Source organism: Mobula birostris, chromosome 12 (assembly GCF_030028105.1).
Source record: "Mobula birostris isolate sMobBir1 chromosome 12, sMobBir1.hap1, whole genome shotgun sequence".
Taxonomy (NCBI): Eukaryota; Metazoa; Chordata; class Chondrichthyes; order Myliobatiformes; family Myliobatidae; genus Mobula; species Mobula birostris.
The window spans coordinates 73,867,894-73,889,750 of record NC_092381.1 but is presented as its reverse complement, the minus strand read 5'-3'; the positions used below and the strand labels follow the sequence as shown (position 1 = coordinate 73,889,750).

Here is a 21,857-nt window from a genome sequence, read left to right as displayed (position 1 = left end):
TCAGAGCAACAAGTTCCATTATTTCTTTTTTGATCTTTAGGGCACTTATGACATGGTGTCCAAAATGTGAATGTGAATCTGGTGTTAAGACATCCCCTGTAATTTCATTTATTGGGAATAATGTTGCAGCAACCAATTTGTTTCCATATCTTTTTGTTTCATGAGATAATATTTGACAGATGACAAGCAATAATTATTTTATAGCAAACATTTTCATTAGCAGCAACTTTGGGAAGGAGAGAGTTTGTACTGTAAAGTATCTTTACATTTAATGATGAAAGATGTGATTAAACACATGTGTAAACAAATGATTTTTTTGTTTTACTATTATCTTCCTTAACCAAAATTGACAAAACAAACAAAAAGAATACTTCACCGAAGAATTAGTAATATTCTGTCACCAATTTTGGCATTGGATAGATTATCATTATTCTCCATGTAAGCTGCAATTTCTAAATCCTTGAATCATACTTATTATAGAAACATAGAAACATAGAAAATAGGTGCAGGAGTAGGCCATTCAGCCCTTCGAGCCTGCACCGCCATTTATTATGATCATGGCTGATCATCCAACTCAGAACCCCGCCCCAGCCTTCCCTCCATACCCCCTGATCCTCGTAGCCACAAGGGCCATATCTAACTCCCTCTTAAATATAGCCAATGTACTGGCCTCAACTGCTTCCTGTGGCAGAGAATTCCACAGATTCACCACTCTCTGAGTGAAGAAGTTTTTCCTAATCTCGGTCCTAAAAGGCTTGCCCTTTATCCTCAAACTGTGACCCCTTGTTCTGGACTTCCCCAACATCGGGAACAATCTTCCTGCATCTAGCCTGTCCAATCCCTTTAGGATTTTATACGTTTCGATCAGATCCCCCCTCAATCTTCTAAATTCCAACAAGTACAAGCCCAGTTCATCCAGTCTTTCTTCATATGAAAGTCCTGCCATCCCAGGAATCAATCTGGTGAACCTTCTTTGTACTCCCTCTATGGCAAGGATGTCTTTCCTCAGATTAGGGGACCAAAACTGCACACAATACTCCAGGTGTGGTCTCGCTAAGGCCTTGTACAACTGCAGTAGTACCTCCCTGCTCCTGTACTCGAATCCTCTCGCTATAAATGCCAGCATACCATTATGATTTTTTAAAATTCTAGTGCATTAAAGTTTGTGTATGCTGACACTTTTCCGTGGTTCTGAGTGACTGTTGCACTAACAGGACTGAAGTCCTTCAGTGAGAAGGCCCAGAGGACCTAAACATCTACCACTTTAAAGAAGAGCGAAATGTATTGTAATAAACTGTAAGACGACACAGAATGGGTGGAAAAGTGGCATTAGTGGTTTGATACAAAGGAGTGTGAAATTTCCTGGAAAGAACAAGGAAACAAAGTATTACTTCAAAGTCTAAAGAGTGTGCAACAATACCTCAGTTTTTAAACTGAGAAGCGTATGTCGCAAGTCCGTTTAGTAAGGCATATGGGATCCTACATTTCATAATTTTAAAAAAAGATTCACAGAATACAAAATCAGGAGGTTCAATAACAAACTGTTTAGGCAATAACTACAGTGTTCCATCGTATATCAGTCAACTTACTTTATAAGGATCTGAAGATCCCAGAGAAAATGAGGAAGAGGTTTATCAGTATGTTTTCAGGAATGAGGGATTTCAGCTGCAAGACTGCACTGCGGAAGCTGAAGCACATGTCATTGGGGAAAAGAAACTTGATAGGTAATTGACACATAAGGTCATGGAAGATTTATGATGGGCAGGGGTTCCCAGCCTTTTCTATGCCACGGACTAATATCACTGAGCAGGGGGACCGTGGAGCCCAGGGTGGGAACGTCTGGAACAGAGAAAAACAGACCTCATCAGCAGATAGTTTCAAAAGAAATAGGGGACATTTGACAAAAGTATTTATGAAGTAAACCTCAGTGAAAACAATAGCAATTGAGATTTCAAAAAGTAGTTGGGTTTCTGCTCAAAGGGAAATAATTGTAAAGACTATGTGGACAGGATGTGACAGAATAGATTAGGCTGTGTGGAGCTATCATTGGATTTAAGAGGTTGAATTGCCCTTTTCTGTGTTATAATGATTCTGTAATATATACAAACACTCAAAGTGAATTATCTTTGAAAATTAATTTGAAGGAAATATTACTAAAGAGGAAGATAACTAAGAATAAACAACGCAAACACGAGGAAATCTGCAGATGCTGGAAATTCAAGCAACACACACAAAAAATGCAGGTGAACGCAGCAGGCCAGGCAGCATCTATAGGAAGTGGTACAGTCTACGTTTCGGGCCGAGACCCTTCGTCCTGACCCGGCCGGAAACGTCGATTGTACCTCTTCCTATAGATGCTGCCCGGCCTGCTGCGTTCACCAGCATTTTTTGCGTGTGTTGTAAGAATAAACGGTTGAATGCATAATGTCACATGCTCTGGGAACAAACCACAGTTGAATACAATGCATCATTGACTGATTTTGTTTACCTCTTTGCTTAATTAACTCTAAATATTTTAATCTGTTGTACAAACAAGTTGTATTGAAAAGGTGTATCGGGTTTGATTTGTGTGCTACTATTCATTTGGTAGTACTGTCACCTTTTGAGTTGGAAGGTTGCGCGTTCAAGCCCCGCAAAAGCCGAGCAAAGAGTCTATGCTGACACTACTCCACGGTTCTGAGTGATTGTTGGACTAACAGGATTGCAACCCTTCAGACGAGAAGTTAATTCTCTCAAGATGACCTAAAACTCTACAAAGACAGGCAACTGAACTATCTTCGTGTCCTGTCCGATATTTATCCTTAATTCTTACAGCAACAATTAGGTCATTGCCACAATGCTGTTTGTGGCAGACCGCTGTGCATAAATTGTCTGTTGGTGCTCCGATTAAACAATAGGGACAATATTTATGGAATCCCGAAACGGACGTAAAAGTCCGTTGTCATCGGTCATTTGCCGCCGTTCATTGTCATTTCCGAGCTAGTCCTTTAATCACCAAAGAATTGAAAATGTTCATGCAAAAAAAATCACATAAGCCATTTGTGTCAATATTATCCATAAAATGACAATAATTTATTTTTCGAGTTTAAATTATGTTTTATTTGTATTTTTCCCATTGCTGTTGTTGCTACAGTAGTTCGCCTATTAATTAACGCGGTTGAATTAATAGCATCAGCATTAGCGACGTCCGCATTGTGGTGGTTATTGTATTGTGGGATTCACCGTCTTCAAATGTTTGCTATTTTGAAACAAATTTATCACCTTTGGTTCATTGATCGTTATTTTAATATCCCAGTACAAACGATAAGTGTGGTATAAATATGAGAGCGAGAGAAAGAGATGTGATCTGCAAAGTAATTTAATAGAGCTGAATTTGCCTAGGAAGTGAGGGCTCGCTATAATATGAAGCGATTGAATGGAAAATGAACGCATAATATATTGTAGTTGACGCGGCTGTTGCTTATTTGAATGGGTCTTCGTCTTTTAGGAAAGAATGCGAAGAAAGACGAGGCCGGCGGGAAGGCAATAAATGCGGAGACAAACAAAATGCACTGTCTGGAAAGGAAGGGGGAGGGAAGGTCCTAACTCCGACTGGCAGTGGCAGAGCGCGCGTTGCGCGGGGACGAGCTTCACCGAGAAATGAGCGAGGACGCGCAAACTTCACACACCCAGGACGTTGATGGGAACGCGCGGTGCGTGGGGTGGAGCTGGGAGGCGGCGGCGGCGGATTCCCGGTGCAGCGGCAGAAGCCCAGTGACAGGAGGTGGAGGATGGGAGCGGTTGGCTCCAGCTTCTGACCGTCACTCATCCGTACCCAGTGAAGCGGGGGTAGACTTGTCACTATAGAAAAGAAAAATATCCGGATCTTCCACATAAATTCACCGTCCACCAAAAAAAAAACTGGTCCGAAGGAGTCGACACTTTCCGCGCTGCGGGGATGCCGTAAATCACGCAGGATTTTCCTTGCGGCAGAGCCAATTTTAAAGACGGAGTGAGCGGCTGTGGGCGCCGGGCTTCAGTGATGGGCGACACGATGGATCCGGGCAGAGAAATGAAGAAGACGTTCATTGTCCCTGCCATCAAAGCCTTCGATCACTATGATTTTTCCAGAGCCAAGATCGCATGCAGCCTCTCGTGGCTGGTGGCGAAGGCATTTGGGACAGGTAGGTGGCGCGCTGTGTGCCGAGTGCGGGCTTTGCTCGGTTCGGAGATGGGAATGCAGCAGACAGAGCAGAGACAGAGACGGCCGGCCCTCTTTCCTACGACACATCAGCACACTGGAAACTGCCGTGCGTCCTCCTTACACGCGGCTAGCCTCCGCCACCTTCCAATTTCAATTATGTTGAAACATCGGACGTTTTGTTTAAAAAAAAGTATAGACATTTGGCCGGTTCTGACTTAATAGGAAGGTTGTTGGGTCCTTATGTCCCGAAAGTGAATATCCCATTTGATCCTTTCCCATGTGCTGTGTTCATATGTTTTAGGAATGCATAACGAGTACAGGGATGTGTTGTTTCTATACAGATCAATCAACAACCGACACAATGTGTCCACAGTTTTTCTTCTGAGATGGTGGTCAAGTAGTCGATTTGTTGACAAGATTATAATTATTCTTTTCTATGCCTGAATTTTGTTAATTATTTTCTTTTTCATTTATCAAAACGCATAACATGTTAATGCTATGGCATTAACATGCAAATACGGTTAACATTTATTTATAGATGTATTTTATCTGTGCTATGTTTTACTGCAAATGCCTAAGGGCAGGTAAGACGAGGCCAAGGACGTGTAAAGGTAATTTTTTCTATATCGTCTGCAATGAACATTCGCACAGGAAAATACATCTGCGTTCTCTCTGCGTTATTTGCACTCATTGTTGTAAAAGTGTATGGCTCTTTTGAAACTAAGTGAGAGCGAAGAGTGCCGATGTTGACCAAAAATAGGGTAAAGATTCAGTTAGTCCTGACGAAGGGTCTCGGCCTGAAACGTCGACTGTACCTCCTCCTAGAGATGCTGCCTGGCCTGCTGCGTTTACCAGCAATTTTGATGTGTGTTGGTTGTAAAGATTCAGTTACCTTGATGGGTTTCTTGATAAGCCTTGACAATTCAGGGCAGTGTGGACACTTGTATGGCATCCCTTCCTTCCATAGAACTATTCTTTGTACACTGGTGATCAGCTGCACGTTGAGCGTTGCCTGATGTGGATCAGGAGAGCCCTCTGACATGGGACTCCCTGCCATGCTAGCTGCAGTTGAAGGCTGTGAGCTGTAAAGTGCAAAGTTTGCTGGCTTTTATTTCCTCTGGGTGGCTTTCTCAGCTAGTCAGGCTTTCCATTCTTTCGTGTCTCTTCTGAATCTGTCTTGAATAGTTAGCCTCTGGAGGTCCAGATCATTGACAGCTTCCATATCCCTAATGACCTTGTTTCCAGGTGTCTTCATCATGAAGGTATGGAGAGGAGGCCATTATCTAGTGGTCAGTTCAACATACAGGATATGTTTGGAATGATTTGGCACATGGTTGAACTTTGTTCTGCCAAGGGTTTCCAAGAAAATGTCTGAAGCAACAAAGGTGGACACTTAAGTATACATTAAGTGTGAAGTGGTTCATTTTGGTAGGTCAAATTTGAAGTCGGAATATAATATTAACGGTAAGACTTGGCGGTGTGGAGGATCAGCGAGATCTTGGGGTCCATGTCCATAGGACACTCAAAGCTGCTGCACAAGTTGACAGTTTTGTTAAGAATGCATATGGTGTGTTGACCCTCATCAACCGTGGAATTGAGTTCAAGAGCTATGAGGTAATGTTACAGCTATATCTGGTTCTGGTCACCTCATTACAGAAAGGATGTGGATACCATAGAGAGAGTGCAGAAGAGATTTACAAGGATGTTGCCTGGATTGGAGAGCATACCTTATGTGAATAGGTTGAGTGAACTTGGCCTTTTCTCCTTGGAATGATGGAGGATGAGAGGTGACCTGATAGAGGTGTATAAGATGATGAGAGGCATTGATTGTGTGGATAGCCTGAGGCTTTTTCCCAGGGCTGAAATGGCTAACACAAGGGGGCATAGTTTTAAGGTGCTTGGAAGTAGGTACAAGGGGGATGTCAGAGGCAAGTTTTTCACACACAGAGTGGTGAGTGCGTGGAATGCACTGCCAGTGAAGATGATAGAGGGGGATACAATAGGGTCCTTTAAGAGACTCTTAGATAGGTACATGAACCTTACAAAAATAGAGGGCTATGTGGTAGGGAAATTCTAGGCTGCTTCTAGAGTGGGTTACAACATAGTGGGCCAAAGGGCCTGTAATATGCTGTAGATTTCTATGTTAAGTCTTTTCTCATGTCTTGTATGCCAGTCGGTGGTGTAGTGGCATCAGCACTGGACTTTGAGGCAAGTGGTCCTTGGTTCAAATCCGGCTGGCTCCTTGCACTCTTTCCACCTGTGCTGGGTTGAGCGTTGAGCTAGCAACTAAGCCTTGTTTTAAAAAACAGACAAAGTGCTAAAGAAATGGCAAGGTTACCATCACCCAATGTGCCACAGGGCGGGGAGATGAATAACAACAACTTGTGCCCTGTGTGCACTGTAGATATTTGTACTAAAGACACCAATTTGGTGAACTTGCAGTTTGCTGTTCTCTTATTCAAAGTACATTATGATCAATACTGGATATTATCAAAGTATCTGTACTGTATACAACCTTGAGATTTGTCTTCTTGCAGGCAACCACTAAACAAAGAAACACAATAGAACCCCTTTTTTTAAAAAAAACACAACAGAGACTGTCAAATGCCCTTTGTGTGGAAAAAAAAGAATAAATCATGCGAACAATAAAAAAGTAAACAAAGAACAGATAGAGCATTAACTTCAGAGTTGCTGAAAGTGAGCCTGCCGTTACGGAGCCAGTTTAGCCCTGTGGTGAGTGCTGATGGTTGTAGGCCACAGCTGTAGAGTCATTTCAGCGCTGAAACCCCTTGATCAAATTGTGCAAATAGTGAAAAAGAACACATGGAACATGAACTGCAGAGTCCCCAAAAGTGACTCCACAGCTGTGGTGCCCGTTCAGCACTGGGGCGAGTGAAGCTAGTCCAGCAGCCCAGTGGCTGCAGGGCAACAACTGTTCCCAAACCTGGCAGCGTGGGTCCCAACACTCCTGCACCTCCTGCCCGATGGTAGTACTGAGAAGAGATGGAAACCAGTCAAACACAGGTTTTTTAAAAGGAATTCTATTGTGTTTCTTTGCTTTGTGGCAGATGGCAGTGAGCACCTGTTTGTTTTCCTCTCTCATCCTCGACGATTTTAATCCTGCTTGACACTTCAATCGGCGCAGGGTAATGGAGCCTACCTTGGGTTTGTGTTCTGTCATCTGGCATTGATGCATAGTTCACCCCTAGCGATGGCCACCTTGGTCCTACCTGTATTCCCTGGAGTCTAAATCACTGAATTGTTAGGTTGCTGTTGTTCCAAACTCTTTTGCTGAACTTGAATATGAATGGTTTAATTCAAGTCACAAGATGATCCATAAATGTCTTCACGAACTTTTTTCTTTTGTAGGTAGGCTTTTGAAGGAAATTTATTGATACGAAAGTTTATTTGCTTCCAATACAGATTTTTGTGTTGGGTTAGGTGACTGTGAGGACATAAGTAGCATAATGTTCATGGCAACATTAATTCACTAGCTGGGTTTTTGGTTACTTCCCTTAATATCCCCTGTTTTGGTGGATTGGTGACAACTTTTGTTTCATAATGTTTCTGTAAGGTTTTGTGGGAGCAATCTAGTGTCTCTGAAAGTATAAAAGGGCTGCAAATGCTAGAAATACAAAATAAAGAGAAAGAAAATATGCTGAAATCACACAGCAGATCAGGCAGCATCTGTGGAAGAAGAACCAGAATTAATGTCTTTGGTTGAAGACCTTTCATTATAATCAGATTTCACCAGACTCTGGATTCCTTTCCACAGATGTTGCTTGCATTCGATTCTGTGAATGCCTTTTGTGACATGTATAAAGTTCCCATTTTCGGAACTTCTAAACTCCGAAGAGAATTCTTTTTATGGGTGGTGGGGTGGAGATGCCTCTCTACTAAAGGGGGTGTAAGGTGCCCCTTCCCTCCGCAAGCGTGTAGGTCACTCTTGTGCAAGGTGTAGCACCTGCTTAGCCCCCTGATCATGGTCACATGAAGCCAAGGGAACAGATGGTGGATGGTCATATCAACAACTGGTGTATATGACAAGTCCTGGTTATGCGACCACTGAAGCCAGGTGGGCCATCGCTGAAGCATATTGATAATGGCTGGATCACCCATCTTGCCATTGCCTTCATCAGGGCAGTGTCTTTGCATACCACTTCTGTAGAAAAAATTGCTAGAAACAATCATGGTCATGGAAAGGCCATGATTGCCCATGTCATACGACATGGCATGTAACAAACAAATTCCTTTTTAATAGAATTGAACTATTTGCTTACAGTTACCAAAGAAGCCTGATGAACATAAATATCCTTCTAAGGCAGTGCCTATCCTTTCCTTGATTGCCTTGTTTAAAATTTTCTTGTTGGATTCTTGCTCCTCCCACGGCACTATAATGCCTATGATTAAGGACATAGTGTTTGTTTATAAGATCATCTCATTTCTCTCATTCTTGATCATTATGTAACCAATAAGATGATTAAACCTAGCATGCTCTTTCAACTTCTCTGCACTGTCCATCTGTCTGATAAAATTAGAGAATTATTTGAACGGTTCCTCCAGCCACACCCATTTTGTTTCCTCTGCCTCCCAGGGGTTTTTTCTAGGCCTCCTGCTATATCTTGTCTCAGCACTATCCCTCGTAAGTATGCACATCGGCAACACCCAGTTCCACTGTACCATCCCCAACTTTGACCTTCCACTACTGTCACATTGTTTGGCAAACGTCCAGTACTGATTTCCTTGATCTTGCCAAAAACTACCTGAACGTGAAGCAATTGCTCACAGCTTTCATGGAATAACTTGTTAAGCTTCAGATTTTGTATCATTACCTATTTTCCATTCTGTGATGTTCTAGACCATGGCTCTTGCTTTAGCTTATTTGCTGAGGCAACCATCATCCATTGTCTTATGGCCAATGGAAAGTTTATTCCAATGCAAATCTGGCCAATCTCCCTCATTCCACCTTCTGCTAATCAAAACTTTTACTTCCCTTGTCCTAACGCACTCCCATGTTTTAATAGGTGTCTTCCATATAGTCATAGTCATACTTTATTGATCCCGGGGGAAATTGGTTTTTGTTACAGTTGCACCATAAATAATAAATAGTAAAAAAACTATAAATAGTTAAATAGTAATATGTAAATTATGCCAGGAAATAAGTCCAGGGCCAGCCTATTGGCTCAGGGTGTCTGACCCTCCAAGGGAGGAGTTCTAAAGTTTGATGGCCACAGGCAGGAATGACTTCCTATGACGCTCCGTGTTGCATCTCGGTGGAATGAGTCTCTGGCTGAATGTTCTCCTGTGCCTAACCAGTACATTATGTAGTGGATGGGAGACATTGTCCAAGATGACATGCAACTTGGACAGCATCCTCTTTTCAAACACCACTGTCAGAGAGTCCAGTTCCATCCCCACAACATCACTGGCCTTACGAATGATTTTGTTGATTCTGTTGGTGTCTGCTACCCTCAGCCTGCTGCCCCAGCACACAACAGCAAACATGATAGCACTGGCCACCACAGACTCGTAGAACATCCTCAGCATCATCCGGCAGATGGTAAAGGACCTCAGTCTCCTCAGGAAATAGAGACGGCTTTGACCCTTCTTGTAGACAGCCTCAGTGTTCTTTGACCAGTCCAGTTTATGGTTAATTCGTATCCCCAGGTATTTGTAATCCTCCACCATGTCCACCCTGACCCCCTGGATGGAAACAGGGGTCACCGGTACCTTAGCTCTCCTCAGGTCTACCACCAGCTCCTTAGTCTTTTTCACATTAAGCTGCAGATAATTCTGCTCACACCATGTGACAATATGCTTGCTGATCTATGTTGGCTCGTAGTTCAACAATGTTTTCAGTTTTAAAATTTTCATCTTCACTTGTATATCCTTTGTTACATCTATCACTGTGGTTTGTTCCTCTTTCTTCCAATTTTGGGTTCTTGGTCAGCCTCAAAGTTAATTGCACTGTCATCTTTAAGCTCTGAAAGCACTCTGCTATTGGTTTTGATTCCTCAACCTCTTTCCTTCTTTCTCTTTATCCCTTTAGAATTTTCACTCCATCCAAGTACTTAACCATCTTCCACACTATTTCCATGTGAGGATTGGTATTAAAATTTGTTTGTGAAGCATTGTAGGATGTTTTGCTCTACTAAAGGAAAAAAAGCTATCGATTGTTTCATTAAAATAAGATAAATTATTTTCAATCTGTCACTCAGTGCAACTTGATTAAGAGCTTGATTGAAGGTTGTAAAATTGGCATATTTTATTGGTTATACTGGTTATACTTTTATTGGTTATAAATATGTTTGCATAAAACATCTCTGAAACTTCAATCAAGTAGGTTTTTTTTATCCTTTGCTGATAATGTTTTACTTTGCCATTTAAGTACACTTCTAACAAGTTTCTTTTCTTTCAGCAATTTGCCTGACAAATTTCAAATCACTGCATTTTTTCCAATTTTGCTAGAGGAAGTACAGGTCGACCTTCACTAATCTGGCACCATTGGGACCTGAGGAGTGCCGGATTAGTGAAAATGTTGAATTACAGAAGGAGGACATTAAGCAATAGCTACCTGCCTCATCATACCTTTAAAATATTATTTAAATCAGTACAAGTTAGATAATAATGAAACAGAAATATTAAATGAGTAGCACGTGAAATTTTAATAAAGTAATATACTGTGCAGGCACAGATAAAATGAAGGGTACAGGTAAATGTACAGGAATTAGCTAATACAGAACAGTTGAGCACTTCCGCTTCTAAAGTGAGACGTTTAATATACCTTCAGGCAAAGTTACATGTCTGCAAGTGTGGGGTTGTCAGGATCATCAACACCTTCATCTTGAAAAATGAGTCAAGCATCAGGAACTGGTGCTGAATCTGGCACAACAGTTTCTTCAAAAACTTGATGTTGGTGGCAGCACATCTGGGTGAGCAGAAGCAGAAGTCGGAGAAAGGAGGTCTTCTATACACCACATTTCACGCGACCGCCAGGCGGTCGGGGATTTGATGCTGGACTCTTCCCTCTTCACTCGCAGTTACTGAGGAAATCCTCGTTAGTTTCTTTTCCTTCGCTTAGTAATACGTTTAAATTCAGCAGGTCACCACGTCTGATCTAAGGTCGTAGGCAGAAGAGAACGGAGCGCTGGCCGGGCGATGCCGGCAGGCGGGCAAGAAGGCGGACCAACCCAGCGCGCACCAGTTCCCCTGCTGCTGGCGGATCAGATGGGCAGGTGCCGGGCGGCCGCGCCTCACACAAATGATATTAATAAATGCAAGAAAACAAGCAGGAATCACCTGTCTGTGCTTACAAGAGCGCGCCAACACGTGAACAGATCTAGTGCAACCAAAACAATGCACAGCAGATTGGTACGGTAGCCCGAGAGATTTGAAATTACGGTTGTGCGGAAAATTTGAAATCAGTGCCAGATTATCGAAGGAACCGGATTACAGTTAGTTGGATTAGTGAAGGTCGACTGTATTCCCCAGCCCTTGATAAACATATAACCTTCTTGATTCCCATCATCTCTGGAGCTCACATTTGAAACAACATCCATTGATGGGATAGTTTCATTCTGAAGTTCTTGACTCACTAAAAGTTTAGATATTCTCAGGTTAGATCCTGAACCTAGTTCAAATTAAATTGAAAATAAAGTAGACATCATTTACCATGAAGGCATCAAGTTATGATCTTCATTTGTAGATGTTTTAAAAATGACTGACTGGAAGCTTGCTTGCATTTCTGGGTGCAGGATAAAGGAAATAGTTTGACTCGGCAGTGTTCTTGCTTCTGTATCAAAAGACTGAATTAGGTTATTACTACTCTAGATTCTTCTAGATTCTTGAGTGCAAATATGGGTTCACAGTGGCATTTTTCAGATGAGTCATAAAAGCAAGATCCATCTGTTCTCTCAGATGGACATTAAAAGATGCTGTGGCATTAATTTGAAGAGCAGGAGAATTAACTCCTAGTATTTTAACTGATGCCTTTCCTATATTCGTCATTACAGATTATCTGGATGTACTGCTTGCAGAAGATTGCTTTGGGTAACCTGGGTGCTGTGTTTCCTAATCATATCGAGCCTGCATGTCAGCAGCATTTCATTGGATTGAAAACCCATTGGGCATGCTGAAAGATTTTTTTCCCACCTTTTGACATTTTTGTGTTGTTGTCTCCAAAAAAGTATCAAACAAGTATTTTAGGATGAAATGATAAACATCTTCCTTTTTCATCTCAGCAACATGGTTATGTAAGACAGATAGAGGTCAATTTTAGTTTTCAATTTTCTACTGTATTGGTGGCTTTTTATGTATGCAACTGAAAATGATCTTGAGAAATATTTCATCTTAGTTTTTTATATAACTGTCCTTTTGGAAAATTAGCCTCTTTTTTCCTGTTCATTTTCACAGTTCTAAAAGCAACATTAAAATGTGTTAGTGTGATGTTAGTGAGAGTTTGTCAGTATTTCAAATATGTTTAGTTATTTAAGGCTCCAAATTGCAGGTGTAAAAGAAGCCTTGGTGCCTAATTTAACAGTAATAAATCGCAAATTAACTCGGAGACATTGGAGCAGGATACATTGCTATATATATCTCAGATTTTGTTTGCATGATATTTTTTGTTATGCTGATTAGAGAGAACAGTTGAAGGTTTATGTCCTCCCTAATCAATTGAGATAATTTACAGCAACACACATAAAAGTTGCTGGTGAACGCAGCAGGCCAGGCAGCATCTCTAGGAAGAGGTGCAGTCGACGTTTCAGGCCGAGACCCTTCGTCAGGACTGAGGGTCTCAGCCTGAAACGTCGACTGCACCTCTTCCTAGAGATGCTGTCTGGCCTGCTGCGTTCACCAGCAACTTTTATGTGTGTTGCTTGAATTTCCAGTATCTGCAGAATTCCTGTTGTTTGCGAGGTAAATTACAGGTGGGAGTTAACAGCCTCTTTCAGATATTCCACCGCATGGAACTAGAGTTCAGGAGAGTAAAACCAGAGTTTGAAAATTTTAAAGCAGAAATATTCAGAGGTGTACACTTTAATTGCATTAATAGAGTTACGTAATATCTTTAAATCCAGGTAAAAGGATTATCCCAAGGCATTTCGTAAGAGCTGTATCAAACAAGCATATAATTCAGGAGAGCTATTAGAGCAGCTGGACAAAGCCTGGTGCAAGATACAAATTTTAATGAATATCTGAAAGGATGAAACGGGTAACGAAGCAGAATGATGTTGGAAGTGGGAGCTGGGGGTTCAAAGTTTTAAGAGCCTTGGCTGCTGAAGAAATATCTCCCACTAATAGAGCTATCAGGTTCTAGGAAACACAATAATCCAGAATTGGAGGAGCATAGATACCTTGTGCTGTGATAAACCTAGGAGTTGTCAGTGTTCTTGTGAAAAGTTACCTGGTGTTTGGGTGCTGGTGCAGCAAGCATTTGAAAATATAGGGAGTCAAAGAGGAAGTGAAGGTGTGAGCATGGGAAGTAATTCTCAGGTTATGACTGGATAGATAAGAATCGAATGAGAGAACAGACCTATCCAGCATGGGTGAAAGTAGAGCAGTTTTTTTGGAGGATGGTGTGGGTGATGTGTTATAAAGACTGCATACAGGTGCAGAGAGGGGTTATTGCTATATAAATCCATTAGATGTTATCAGCTCCTTTGATCAGAGCCGTACAGTAGCAGGGAAACTACCTGTTAACAAGTGGTTCAAACAGGAGCTCTTTAACATGAGTACAAGATTGGGACACTGTGGGATGTAGGTTAAATAAGTACTCTGCTGAGTAAGTGAGACTGGAGCAACAAACAATCTGCTGCAAGATCTCAACAGGTCAGATATTGTATTTGAGAGGAAAGAAATTATTAATGTTTTTTGTAGAAATGCTGAGTTAGGACTGTTGCAGGATTTCAACCTGAAACCTGAAGTTCAAGTTTAATTATCATTCAACCATACGTGAATATCCAGGAATCCAGCTAAATAAAATGGCGCCTTCTGGGGCCAAGGTGCAAGGCACAGTACCAACAGTCATACACTGCACTAGGCAGATACAAGGTAGCAGTAAACATACAGTCACACAAAAAAATATATAGCCAAGTTCCTGAGTGACATGACCTGTAAATTGATGGTACATGGTTGTTATCGGCAAGAACAAGCAGATCTCAGCGGTCTGCAGACGAATGTATGCATGCACACACTTAATCCAGCTTGTCTTCAACTGAGTGGACGTTGGAAGGCAGCAGTGATGGGAGAGGCCAGCTGCCAACTCAACATGCTATACCTCTGACATCTCCTCTTCTGGACTGTGCAACAGGCAAGACTGCGGCTTGAGTCCTAGTCCTTGTGACAGTCAAAGTCACGCAGCTCCTCCGCCATCGGTCTCACCAATAAGCCAGGGGAACGGATTTGCAGTATTTTACATTACCAAGCAAATGCAAGAGAAACATCCAAGAAAATCACTTGCTGTTTGACTGCACATCGCCTTCGTGCACCAACTCCAATGCCTTTCTGACGCAGGCAGTGAAACAGTCTGCTCCAAGTCCAGCTCCTCCGCCAATAAGCAGCTTGTCAATGGGGTAAAAGCTGCAGTACTTGAAGTTCTTAATGTCTGCACTGTCTTGTGATCATAAAAAAGGCAGGAACACTTCTGGTTGGTTCTGAAGAGGCTGCTGCTTCCGACCGTGCCTCCAACTTGCACATCAATTCTTTTCCTCCATTAATGCTGCTCATCCTGCTGAGTTTCTCCAGCAGATTGTTTGTTGACTCTGCTGATTTATGCAGATCATGAGTTGTTTTTTCAAATGTTAGTGTGATGAATATGACGTATTCAGCAAAGATAAATACCAAGAAACTTGCACTACTGGAAAGTCAAATGATTGACTTTAAGAGCAGTGAGTGTTTGGGTTCATTTGCTTGGCAATGTATTGAACCCTTTTGTAGACACTTTAGGTCAAGCTGTATGCAATGAAGGGAAAACTAAGATGATGCAGCCTGGTTTATTATTGTCACATGTACCCAGACTCAGCAAAAAGCTTTTGTTTGACTGACATCCAGGCGGAACTTGCCATACACAAGTACGTTGAACTTGTGAAAATAAAAACAGAATACAGAATAGTGTTGCAGCTACAGAGAAATCGCAGTGCAAATAAATAAGTAAAAAGCAAATTCACATCTGAGATGCACAGTTTTTGGACCAAGTGGACAAGTATGCTGGCATTCATAGCAAGAGGATTCGAGTACAGGAGCAGGGAGGTACTACTGCAGTTGTAGAAGGCCTTGGTGAGACCACACCTGGAGTATTGTGTGCAGTTTTGGTCCCCTAATCTGAGGAAAGACATTCTTGCCATAGAGGGAGTACAAAGAAGGTTCACCAGATTGATTCCTGGGATGGCAGGACTTTCATATGATGAAAGACTGGATTGACAAGGCTTATACTTGCTGGAATTTAGGGATTGAGGGGGTATCTTATTGAAATGTATAAAATCCTAAAAGGATTGGATAGGCTAGATGCAAGAAGATTGTTCCTGATGTTGGGGAAGTCCAGAACGAGGGGTCACAGTTTAAGGATAAAGGGGAAGCCTTTTAGGACCAAGATGAGGAAAAACTTCTTCACACAGAGAGTGGTGAATCTGTGGAATTCTCTGCCACAGGAAACAGTTGAGTCCAGTTCATTAGCTATATTTAAGAGGAAGCTGGATATGGCCCTTGTGGCTAAAGGGATCAGGGGATATGGAGAGAAGGCAGGTACAGGGTTCTGAATTGGATGATTAGCCATGATCATACTGAATGGTGGTGCAGGCTTGAAGGGCTGAATGGCCTACTCCTGCATCTATTTTCTATGTTTCTAAATTGGGCTACATAATCTTTCCTTTTCTGGGACCTCTAATACTGCTTGTCTGTACACCCAGTCGCAACAAATGTGGTTTAGCCAAACTGATGGGGATAAACAGGAACAAACAGATAGATTTGCAATTTATTTTAAAAAATGTAAGTGGCATCATTTAAATCTCAACATTGTAATTAATATATCCTGTGAATAATTGTTAAGAAGCCCTTTTCTACAGAACATTTTGTGTGAAAATGCTTTTAGTTTTTAGCAGCATATGATTTCACATTTTTTCAGTAATGAACAGAATATCTTAAAACATTGCCCATTTTTAATACACTGTAAGTAAAATTAAGTTTGAATAATATCTGATACATTGATCACATTTGTAACTTTTGTATTCATAGAAAAGAGAAAATAGCTCATCTGGAACAAATAGGGCAGTTTATAATGTGGTGTCATTGCAACTACTGGGTATTAGCAATTGTTTCTTGTCATAGTTAGTCCTGTTTGAATGCAATTTTATTCTTCTATTATGTTAAGCTTCTGTATAGTTGGTTTTGGCTAACTTTTCAACCTTATTGTATTTCTACATAAGGTACTGTATTTATTTTAGTTTTCAAAGTTTGCTGATGGACTTCACTTTCCCAAGACAGATTTATAAAATTATTTATTCTGTTTCAAATAATTTTCAAACTCTAATGGGACTGAATTTTTCTATTCCTTATATTGGGCCTGAATCTACTGGGAAGGGCAGTAGTTCAGTTTAGAACTGCTTGCATTTCTCCACCCACTCCCCTTTCCCTCTCCCCATCCTCTTAAGTTTCGGGAAGTTCAAATCTCAGCTCAAGCACGAAAATGCAGAGCTTGCTGGCTATTCTATACTGGGGCTTTAGCCAACTGCAATGCAGTGTGAGAGAGCTCAACTTCCTGCAATATCTGATAGTTACTGTGTGGAATTTTCCTACTGAATTTGTGCCAGATTAGATTTGCCACAGGGAACATCAAGTCATTCATTATGACGCAGAGGGTAAGAATTTGGCTTGATAATTTCGTGGATTAATTTGCGTTTGTTTTCAATTGTTTAAGAGCATTATAAATATTTTAATTTGTATTTTTCTTAAACTGTTCAATAATTTAATTAAGTTTTAAATCAGCTTTCGATGCCCAGAATTTTCAGAAGCATTCATTATCTTCAACAGGTTTGGAAGTCAATTAAACCTGAGTGTATGGTTACCTGGTGGTCTTACATTTGTTCTGGACTTCTTGTATGATGGCATTGGGTTGACTCATGTAGCATTTGACCCAGCAGTTCTGTAGAGGGTGCTGTTACTGAATGAAGTGCTTTAGGAAAATACCATGTCCAAAACTGAAGTGTGGAAGAGTTTCACCAAATAGAGTGGGAATTTGTTATTTTAGGAAAAAACTGGAATTATTTTCAAATGAATTGAAATAAGAGGAGATTTGAAAAAGTCTTAAGTTTATAAATATTTTTGTCAGTAAATGTCAAAAAATTTCTTCTTCCCAGTGATTGTAAATGCTGGATGTTCTTGACATTTAAAACTTTAAATAATTTAAATGGTTAAAGAGTTTTTAAGTAAAAAACACAAATCAAAACATTGTTGAATCAGAGAAAATAAAATGCTTTCCAGCTTTTTTGAGTTCTTTACGCAAATAACTGATATATGTCTTTGTTTTTATTATTAAGATCATGTACCAGAGGAACTTAGAGAGCCATTTTACACAGACCAGTATGAACAGGAACACATTAAGCCACCTGTTGTCAACCTGCTTCTTTCTGCTGAGTTGTATTGCCGTGCTGGGAGCCTGATCTTGAAAAGTGATGCTGCCAAACCACTACTAGGTCATGACGCAGTTGTACAGGCGCTTGCACAGAAGGGTCTTTATGTCACAGAGCAGGAGAAACTAGTGACAGAGAGAGATCTTCGCAAGAAACCTATTCAGATGGTGAGTATTTGAAAGAGATCAAATTGACTTTGAGTTGTTATGACACAAGTGTACTTTTTTTTTATACTATTCGTGATCTAAATTTGTCTTCAGAACTAAGATCTGTATGGAAAATGTTATACAGGATTTGAAGCTATGGCTTATTGTATTGCATGAAATTAGTTTATTCCATTTGGTTTTGTTTGTATTGTTGAACAAAATGGATGATTTATTCATGTGCATGAAATTAGATTTATGTAGTTGTGGTTTTCAGATACATGCAGGGGCAGAAAGGTTAAGGCAATGGAGATGCACTTCAATTGTGATGGTGCCAGTGAAAGAAACTGCATGTGGAAAAATAATTATTTTAACGCTTTTACTGACAAAGGGTTTTTGTTTTTTTTTTCAACCACATGAATGAACCATATTGCTATACTCTATATTCCACCTGGTCCTGTACCTTTGGCAGAAACCCAGAGTTGAGGAAGGGCCTTCCAAAGCTTTAGGCTAACTCAGGAGAGAAGGTGGTAAAATATTTTTGCCGTCCTTCATTCTTGTTTTAAATTTCTTCATGGCTTAACCATCCTGTGATTTCTTCAGGCCCTCTCTTGCTTCAGGGTATTTTATTTATGCAGTTCTGTTCACTTAAGTATCCTTAATTTTAATCACTTCATGTGGGAGCTGTGCCTTCAGCTGCCAGGGCCCAATTCAGATGCCCTATACTATGATCCTTAAAATGTATCAATCTCCAATCTGCCCCAAGTGGATTGGAATCAAATTCTGCTTGATAACAGTCTTGACAAATGGCTGAAGATGTGCAATTACATTCAAGATGTTGCACCATGCTTTTATTAGCACCTATGAAACTGATAGTTGCATGCTAGAGATGTAAATTCCCTATTCAGCAGGACTCAGTCTGAGTTCTGTTTGGAGATCCAGAGATTTCAGTTTAGCCTTGATTCAATTGTAAATGAAAGAATTCACTTCCGAGGTGATGTAACAGTAAGGCCGTAAGGTGTTAAGGACTCCTAAAAATAAAGTCAGTGTATTAAAGGATGATATCTGGGTGTGGGAGTGTTTTTGTTCAAAGTCAGTCATTTCAGCCCAAGATGTTTTTAAAACAGTATCCCAGGCCTAATTATCATCAGTTGCTTCATCAACTCTTTTAACATAAGGTCAGACCATTTTAAGCTCCCCCTCATAATGAAATCTAGCCAGATCTGGATAAGTTTCAGGCTTGGGCAATAAATGAAAAGACATGGTTACAAAAGAATTAGACGTGACTATTTAAATAATCATCTCCAACAGTGTTCAGTAACATAATCACCACCAAGTCTTCTATTATTAGCCTTCAGGTGCCATCATTTAATTAAAATTTAGCCATTGGACTGCAGATGTAACTGAACTTGAACTTCTACAAATCAAACTGAAAATAGTTGAAAGTTTCATTTATTTCTTTTATACACAATATTTATAAATAAATGCATTACAAGATGTTATTTGGTTTATAATATGTTTTATATACACCTATTTTGAGGTGTATTCTTTGTGAGTGCCTCTGTGAACCAAGCCTCCTTTGTCAGAAGTGTCATATAGCAATATAAAATTCATACACTTTTACAATATTTGTGTTTGTGAAATTGTTTTCTGGTTTGTGAAATAATGAGGTTGCATTTGGCTTATGATATGGTAACATTGAGTGTACTAGGAAGGAATGGATCATGAAAGATTCATCTCCTGAAACATAAAGGGATTAACATTTTATTTGCTGGATTGATTTTTGTTGTCTGTGACTGGAATATACCCCAAATAGAAAGTAATTTTGTCTTGCCATTGTTTCATGGATTCTCATTGATTCTTTCATTCAACAGAATTAAGGACTTGTGCACAAAAATCGAGTCAGGCGCAGCTTAATTCAATCAAATGATATTCTTTTCTATGCCACTTTAACTAAAATGCCGAAACCAATGTTAAAATAGGAAACAACATCTTATATAAGTGAATTGTTTATCTGTTAGCAAACAGTAATTTCTGTAACTTCATAGAGCCAGCACACTAGAGGTGAAGCCGATTGAATCCATGAAGATTGTTAATAATAATGGTCTAGTTTATACCGTTCTCTTCCTTTTTGTATACCTTTCAAGTGCTATTTTAAGAATATAATTGAATCTGCTTTCACCCATATTTGTCTTATCCCGTGGCGTCGGGTCTCAGCAGTAGTTATAGGTGACCAAACACAGCATTGGTGACAAGGTGCTGTTTTGTATTGACATGACAATTTCAGAAGACTTGCATGCAATTCTGCAACAGCAGCAAGCTCAATTTGAGGCTGCCCAGCTGAAGGAATTTAAACCCTGACCATTCTGTTATCGGTGAGTCCAACAACATCGGTGTCTAACACTGAGCAGAACTTGTGTGAGTCAGTGGTGCATCCATGACCAACTTCCAGTTTGATGCTGCATTGGGAGTTATGTTTGAATCATGGTTCAAACATTACGAAGATATATTCCAGGTCGAATTTGGCAATAAAGATGGCTCATGGAAGACACACACTTTACTCCGAAGACTGGGTATTGCTGGACATGAGCATTATTTCAAATTCATTCTGCCTGGGAAACCGCCTAACCTTTCATTTGACGAAACTGTCCAATAACTCAGAAGCATTTTTGGAGAGCGGTCGTCTCTCTTCAGTGTTCACTACCACTGCCTGAAACTCATCAAAAAAAGATACTGATGACTTCATCACATATGTATGCTGGTGCCATCAATCACAAATGTGAAAAGTTCAAGCTGGGTAACATGATGGAATTACAGTTCAAGTGTCTGATAGTTTTCTTTGTGTGGACTTCAGGCACCTGGTGATGCAGAAATATGCAAGTCCCTGATATGTCTCTGCAAGCTGATACTCAGGAATGTCAGCATTCGATCAACTTGAAGCAAGATTCCAACCTGGTCGAACAGAATCATGTCAATGCTGATTCCGATGATCCAGACATCATCACTCAGCAGGTCTCCAAGCGGACAAACACAGCTTGTTGGAATTGCAGTTCATGGCATTTTGCAGGAAGCAGCCAATACAAGAAGCATTTTTGCAGCAAATGCCAATGGTTACCAAGAAGGCTTTTGCCATCCTTCACTGTCTTCTAGGTCAGCGAAACACAAGGACAAGAAATTTTAAAAGCCATCAAAATCTACAAGGAATTTAATGGTCACAATCAGAGTTGACTTAGTCCCCCCAGGAGAAGTTACATCTACTATTTATCAACAGTTAATTGGTCAAGCTACAACCTGATATAGTGTCAGACATCACCATTATTTTCAAACGCACGTGTTGGGCAGTAGGGTCCCCACCAGTCAAATCAGAATCAGGTTTATTATCACTGGCATGTGACATGAAATTTGTTAACTTAGCAGCTGCAGTTCAATGCAATACATAATCTAGCAGAAAGAGAGGGGGAAAAAAATAAAATAAAACAATAAATAAACAAGTAAATCAACTATGTATATTGAATAGATTATTAAAAAAATGTGCAAAAACAGAAATACTGTATATTAAAAAAAGTGAGGTAGTGTCCAAAGCTTCAAAGTCCATTTAGGAATCGGGTGGCAGAGGGGAAGAAGCTGTTCCTGAATCACTGAGTGTGTGCCTTCAGGCTTCTGTATCTCCTACCTGATGGTAACAGTGAGAAAAGTGTATGCCCTGGGTGCTAGAGGTCTTTAATAATGGACGCTGCCTTTCTGAGACATCACTTCCTAAGGATGTCCTGGATACGTTGCAGGCTAGTACCCAAGATGGAGCTGACTAGATTTACAACTTTCTGCAGCTTCTTTCCGTCCTGTGCAGTAGCCTCTCCATACCAGACAGTGATGCAGCCTGTCAGAATGCTCTCCGTGGTGCAACTATAG

At 40.6% G+C, this 21,857-nt stretch overlaps 1 protein-coding gene across 2 annotated transcripts in view; it reads left to right on the top strand.

Annotated features, from left to right (window-relative positions):
• The first annotated feature begins 3,713 nt into the window (after nucleotides 1-3,713).
• The window catches only part of camsap2a (calmodulin regulated spectrin-associated protein family, member 2a), a 180,610-nt gene continuing 162,466 nt past the window's right edge, over nucleotides 3,714-21,857 (top strand). For both annotated transcript variants that reach the window (XM_072274141.1, XM_072274140.1), the window contains exons 1-2: nucleotides 3,714-4,163; nucleotides 17,713-17,972. In XM_072274141.1, coding sequence (XP_072130242.1) covers nucleotides 4,022-4,163; nucleotides 17,713-17,972 — 402 coding nt within the window. In that variant the 5' untranslated portion in view covers nucleotides 3,714-4,021. The remainder of the gene's footprint in view (nucleotides 4,164-17,712; nucleotides 17,973-21,857) is intronic.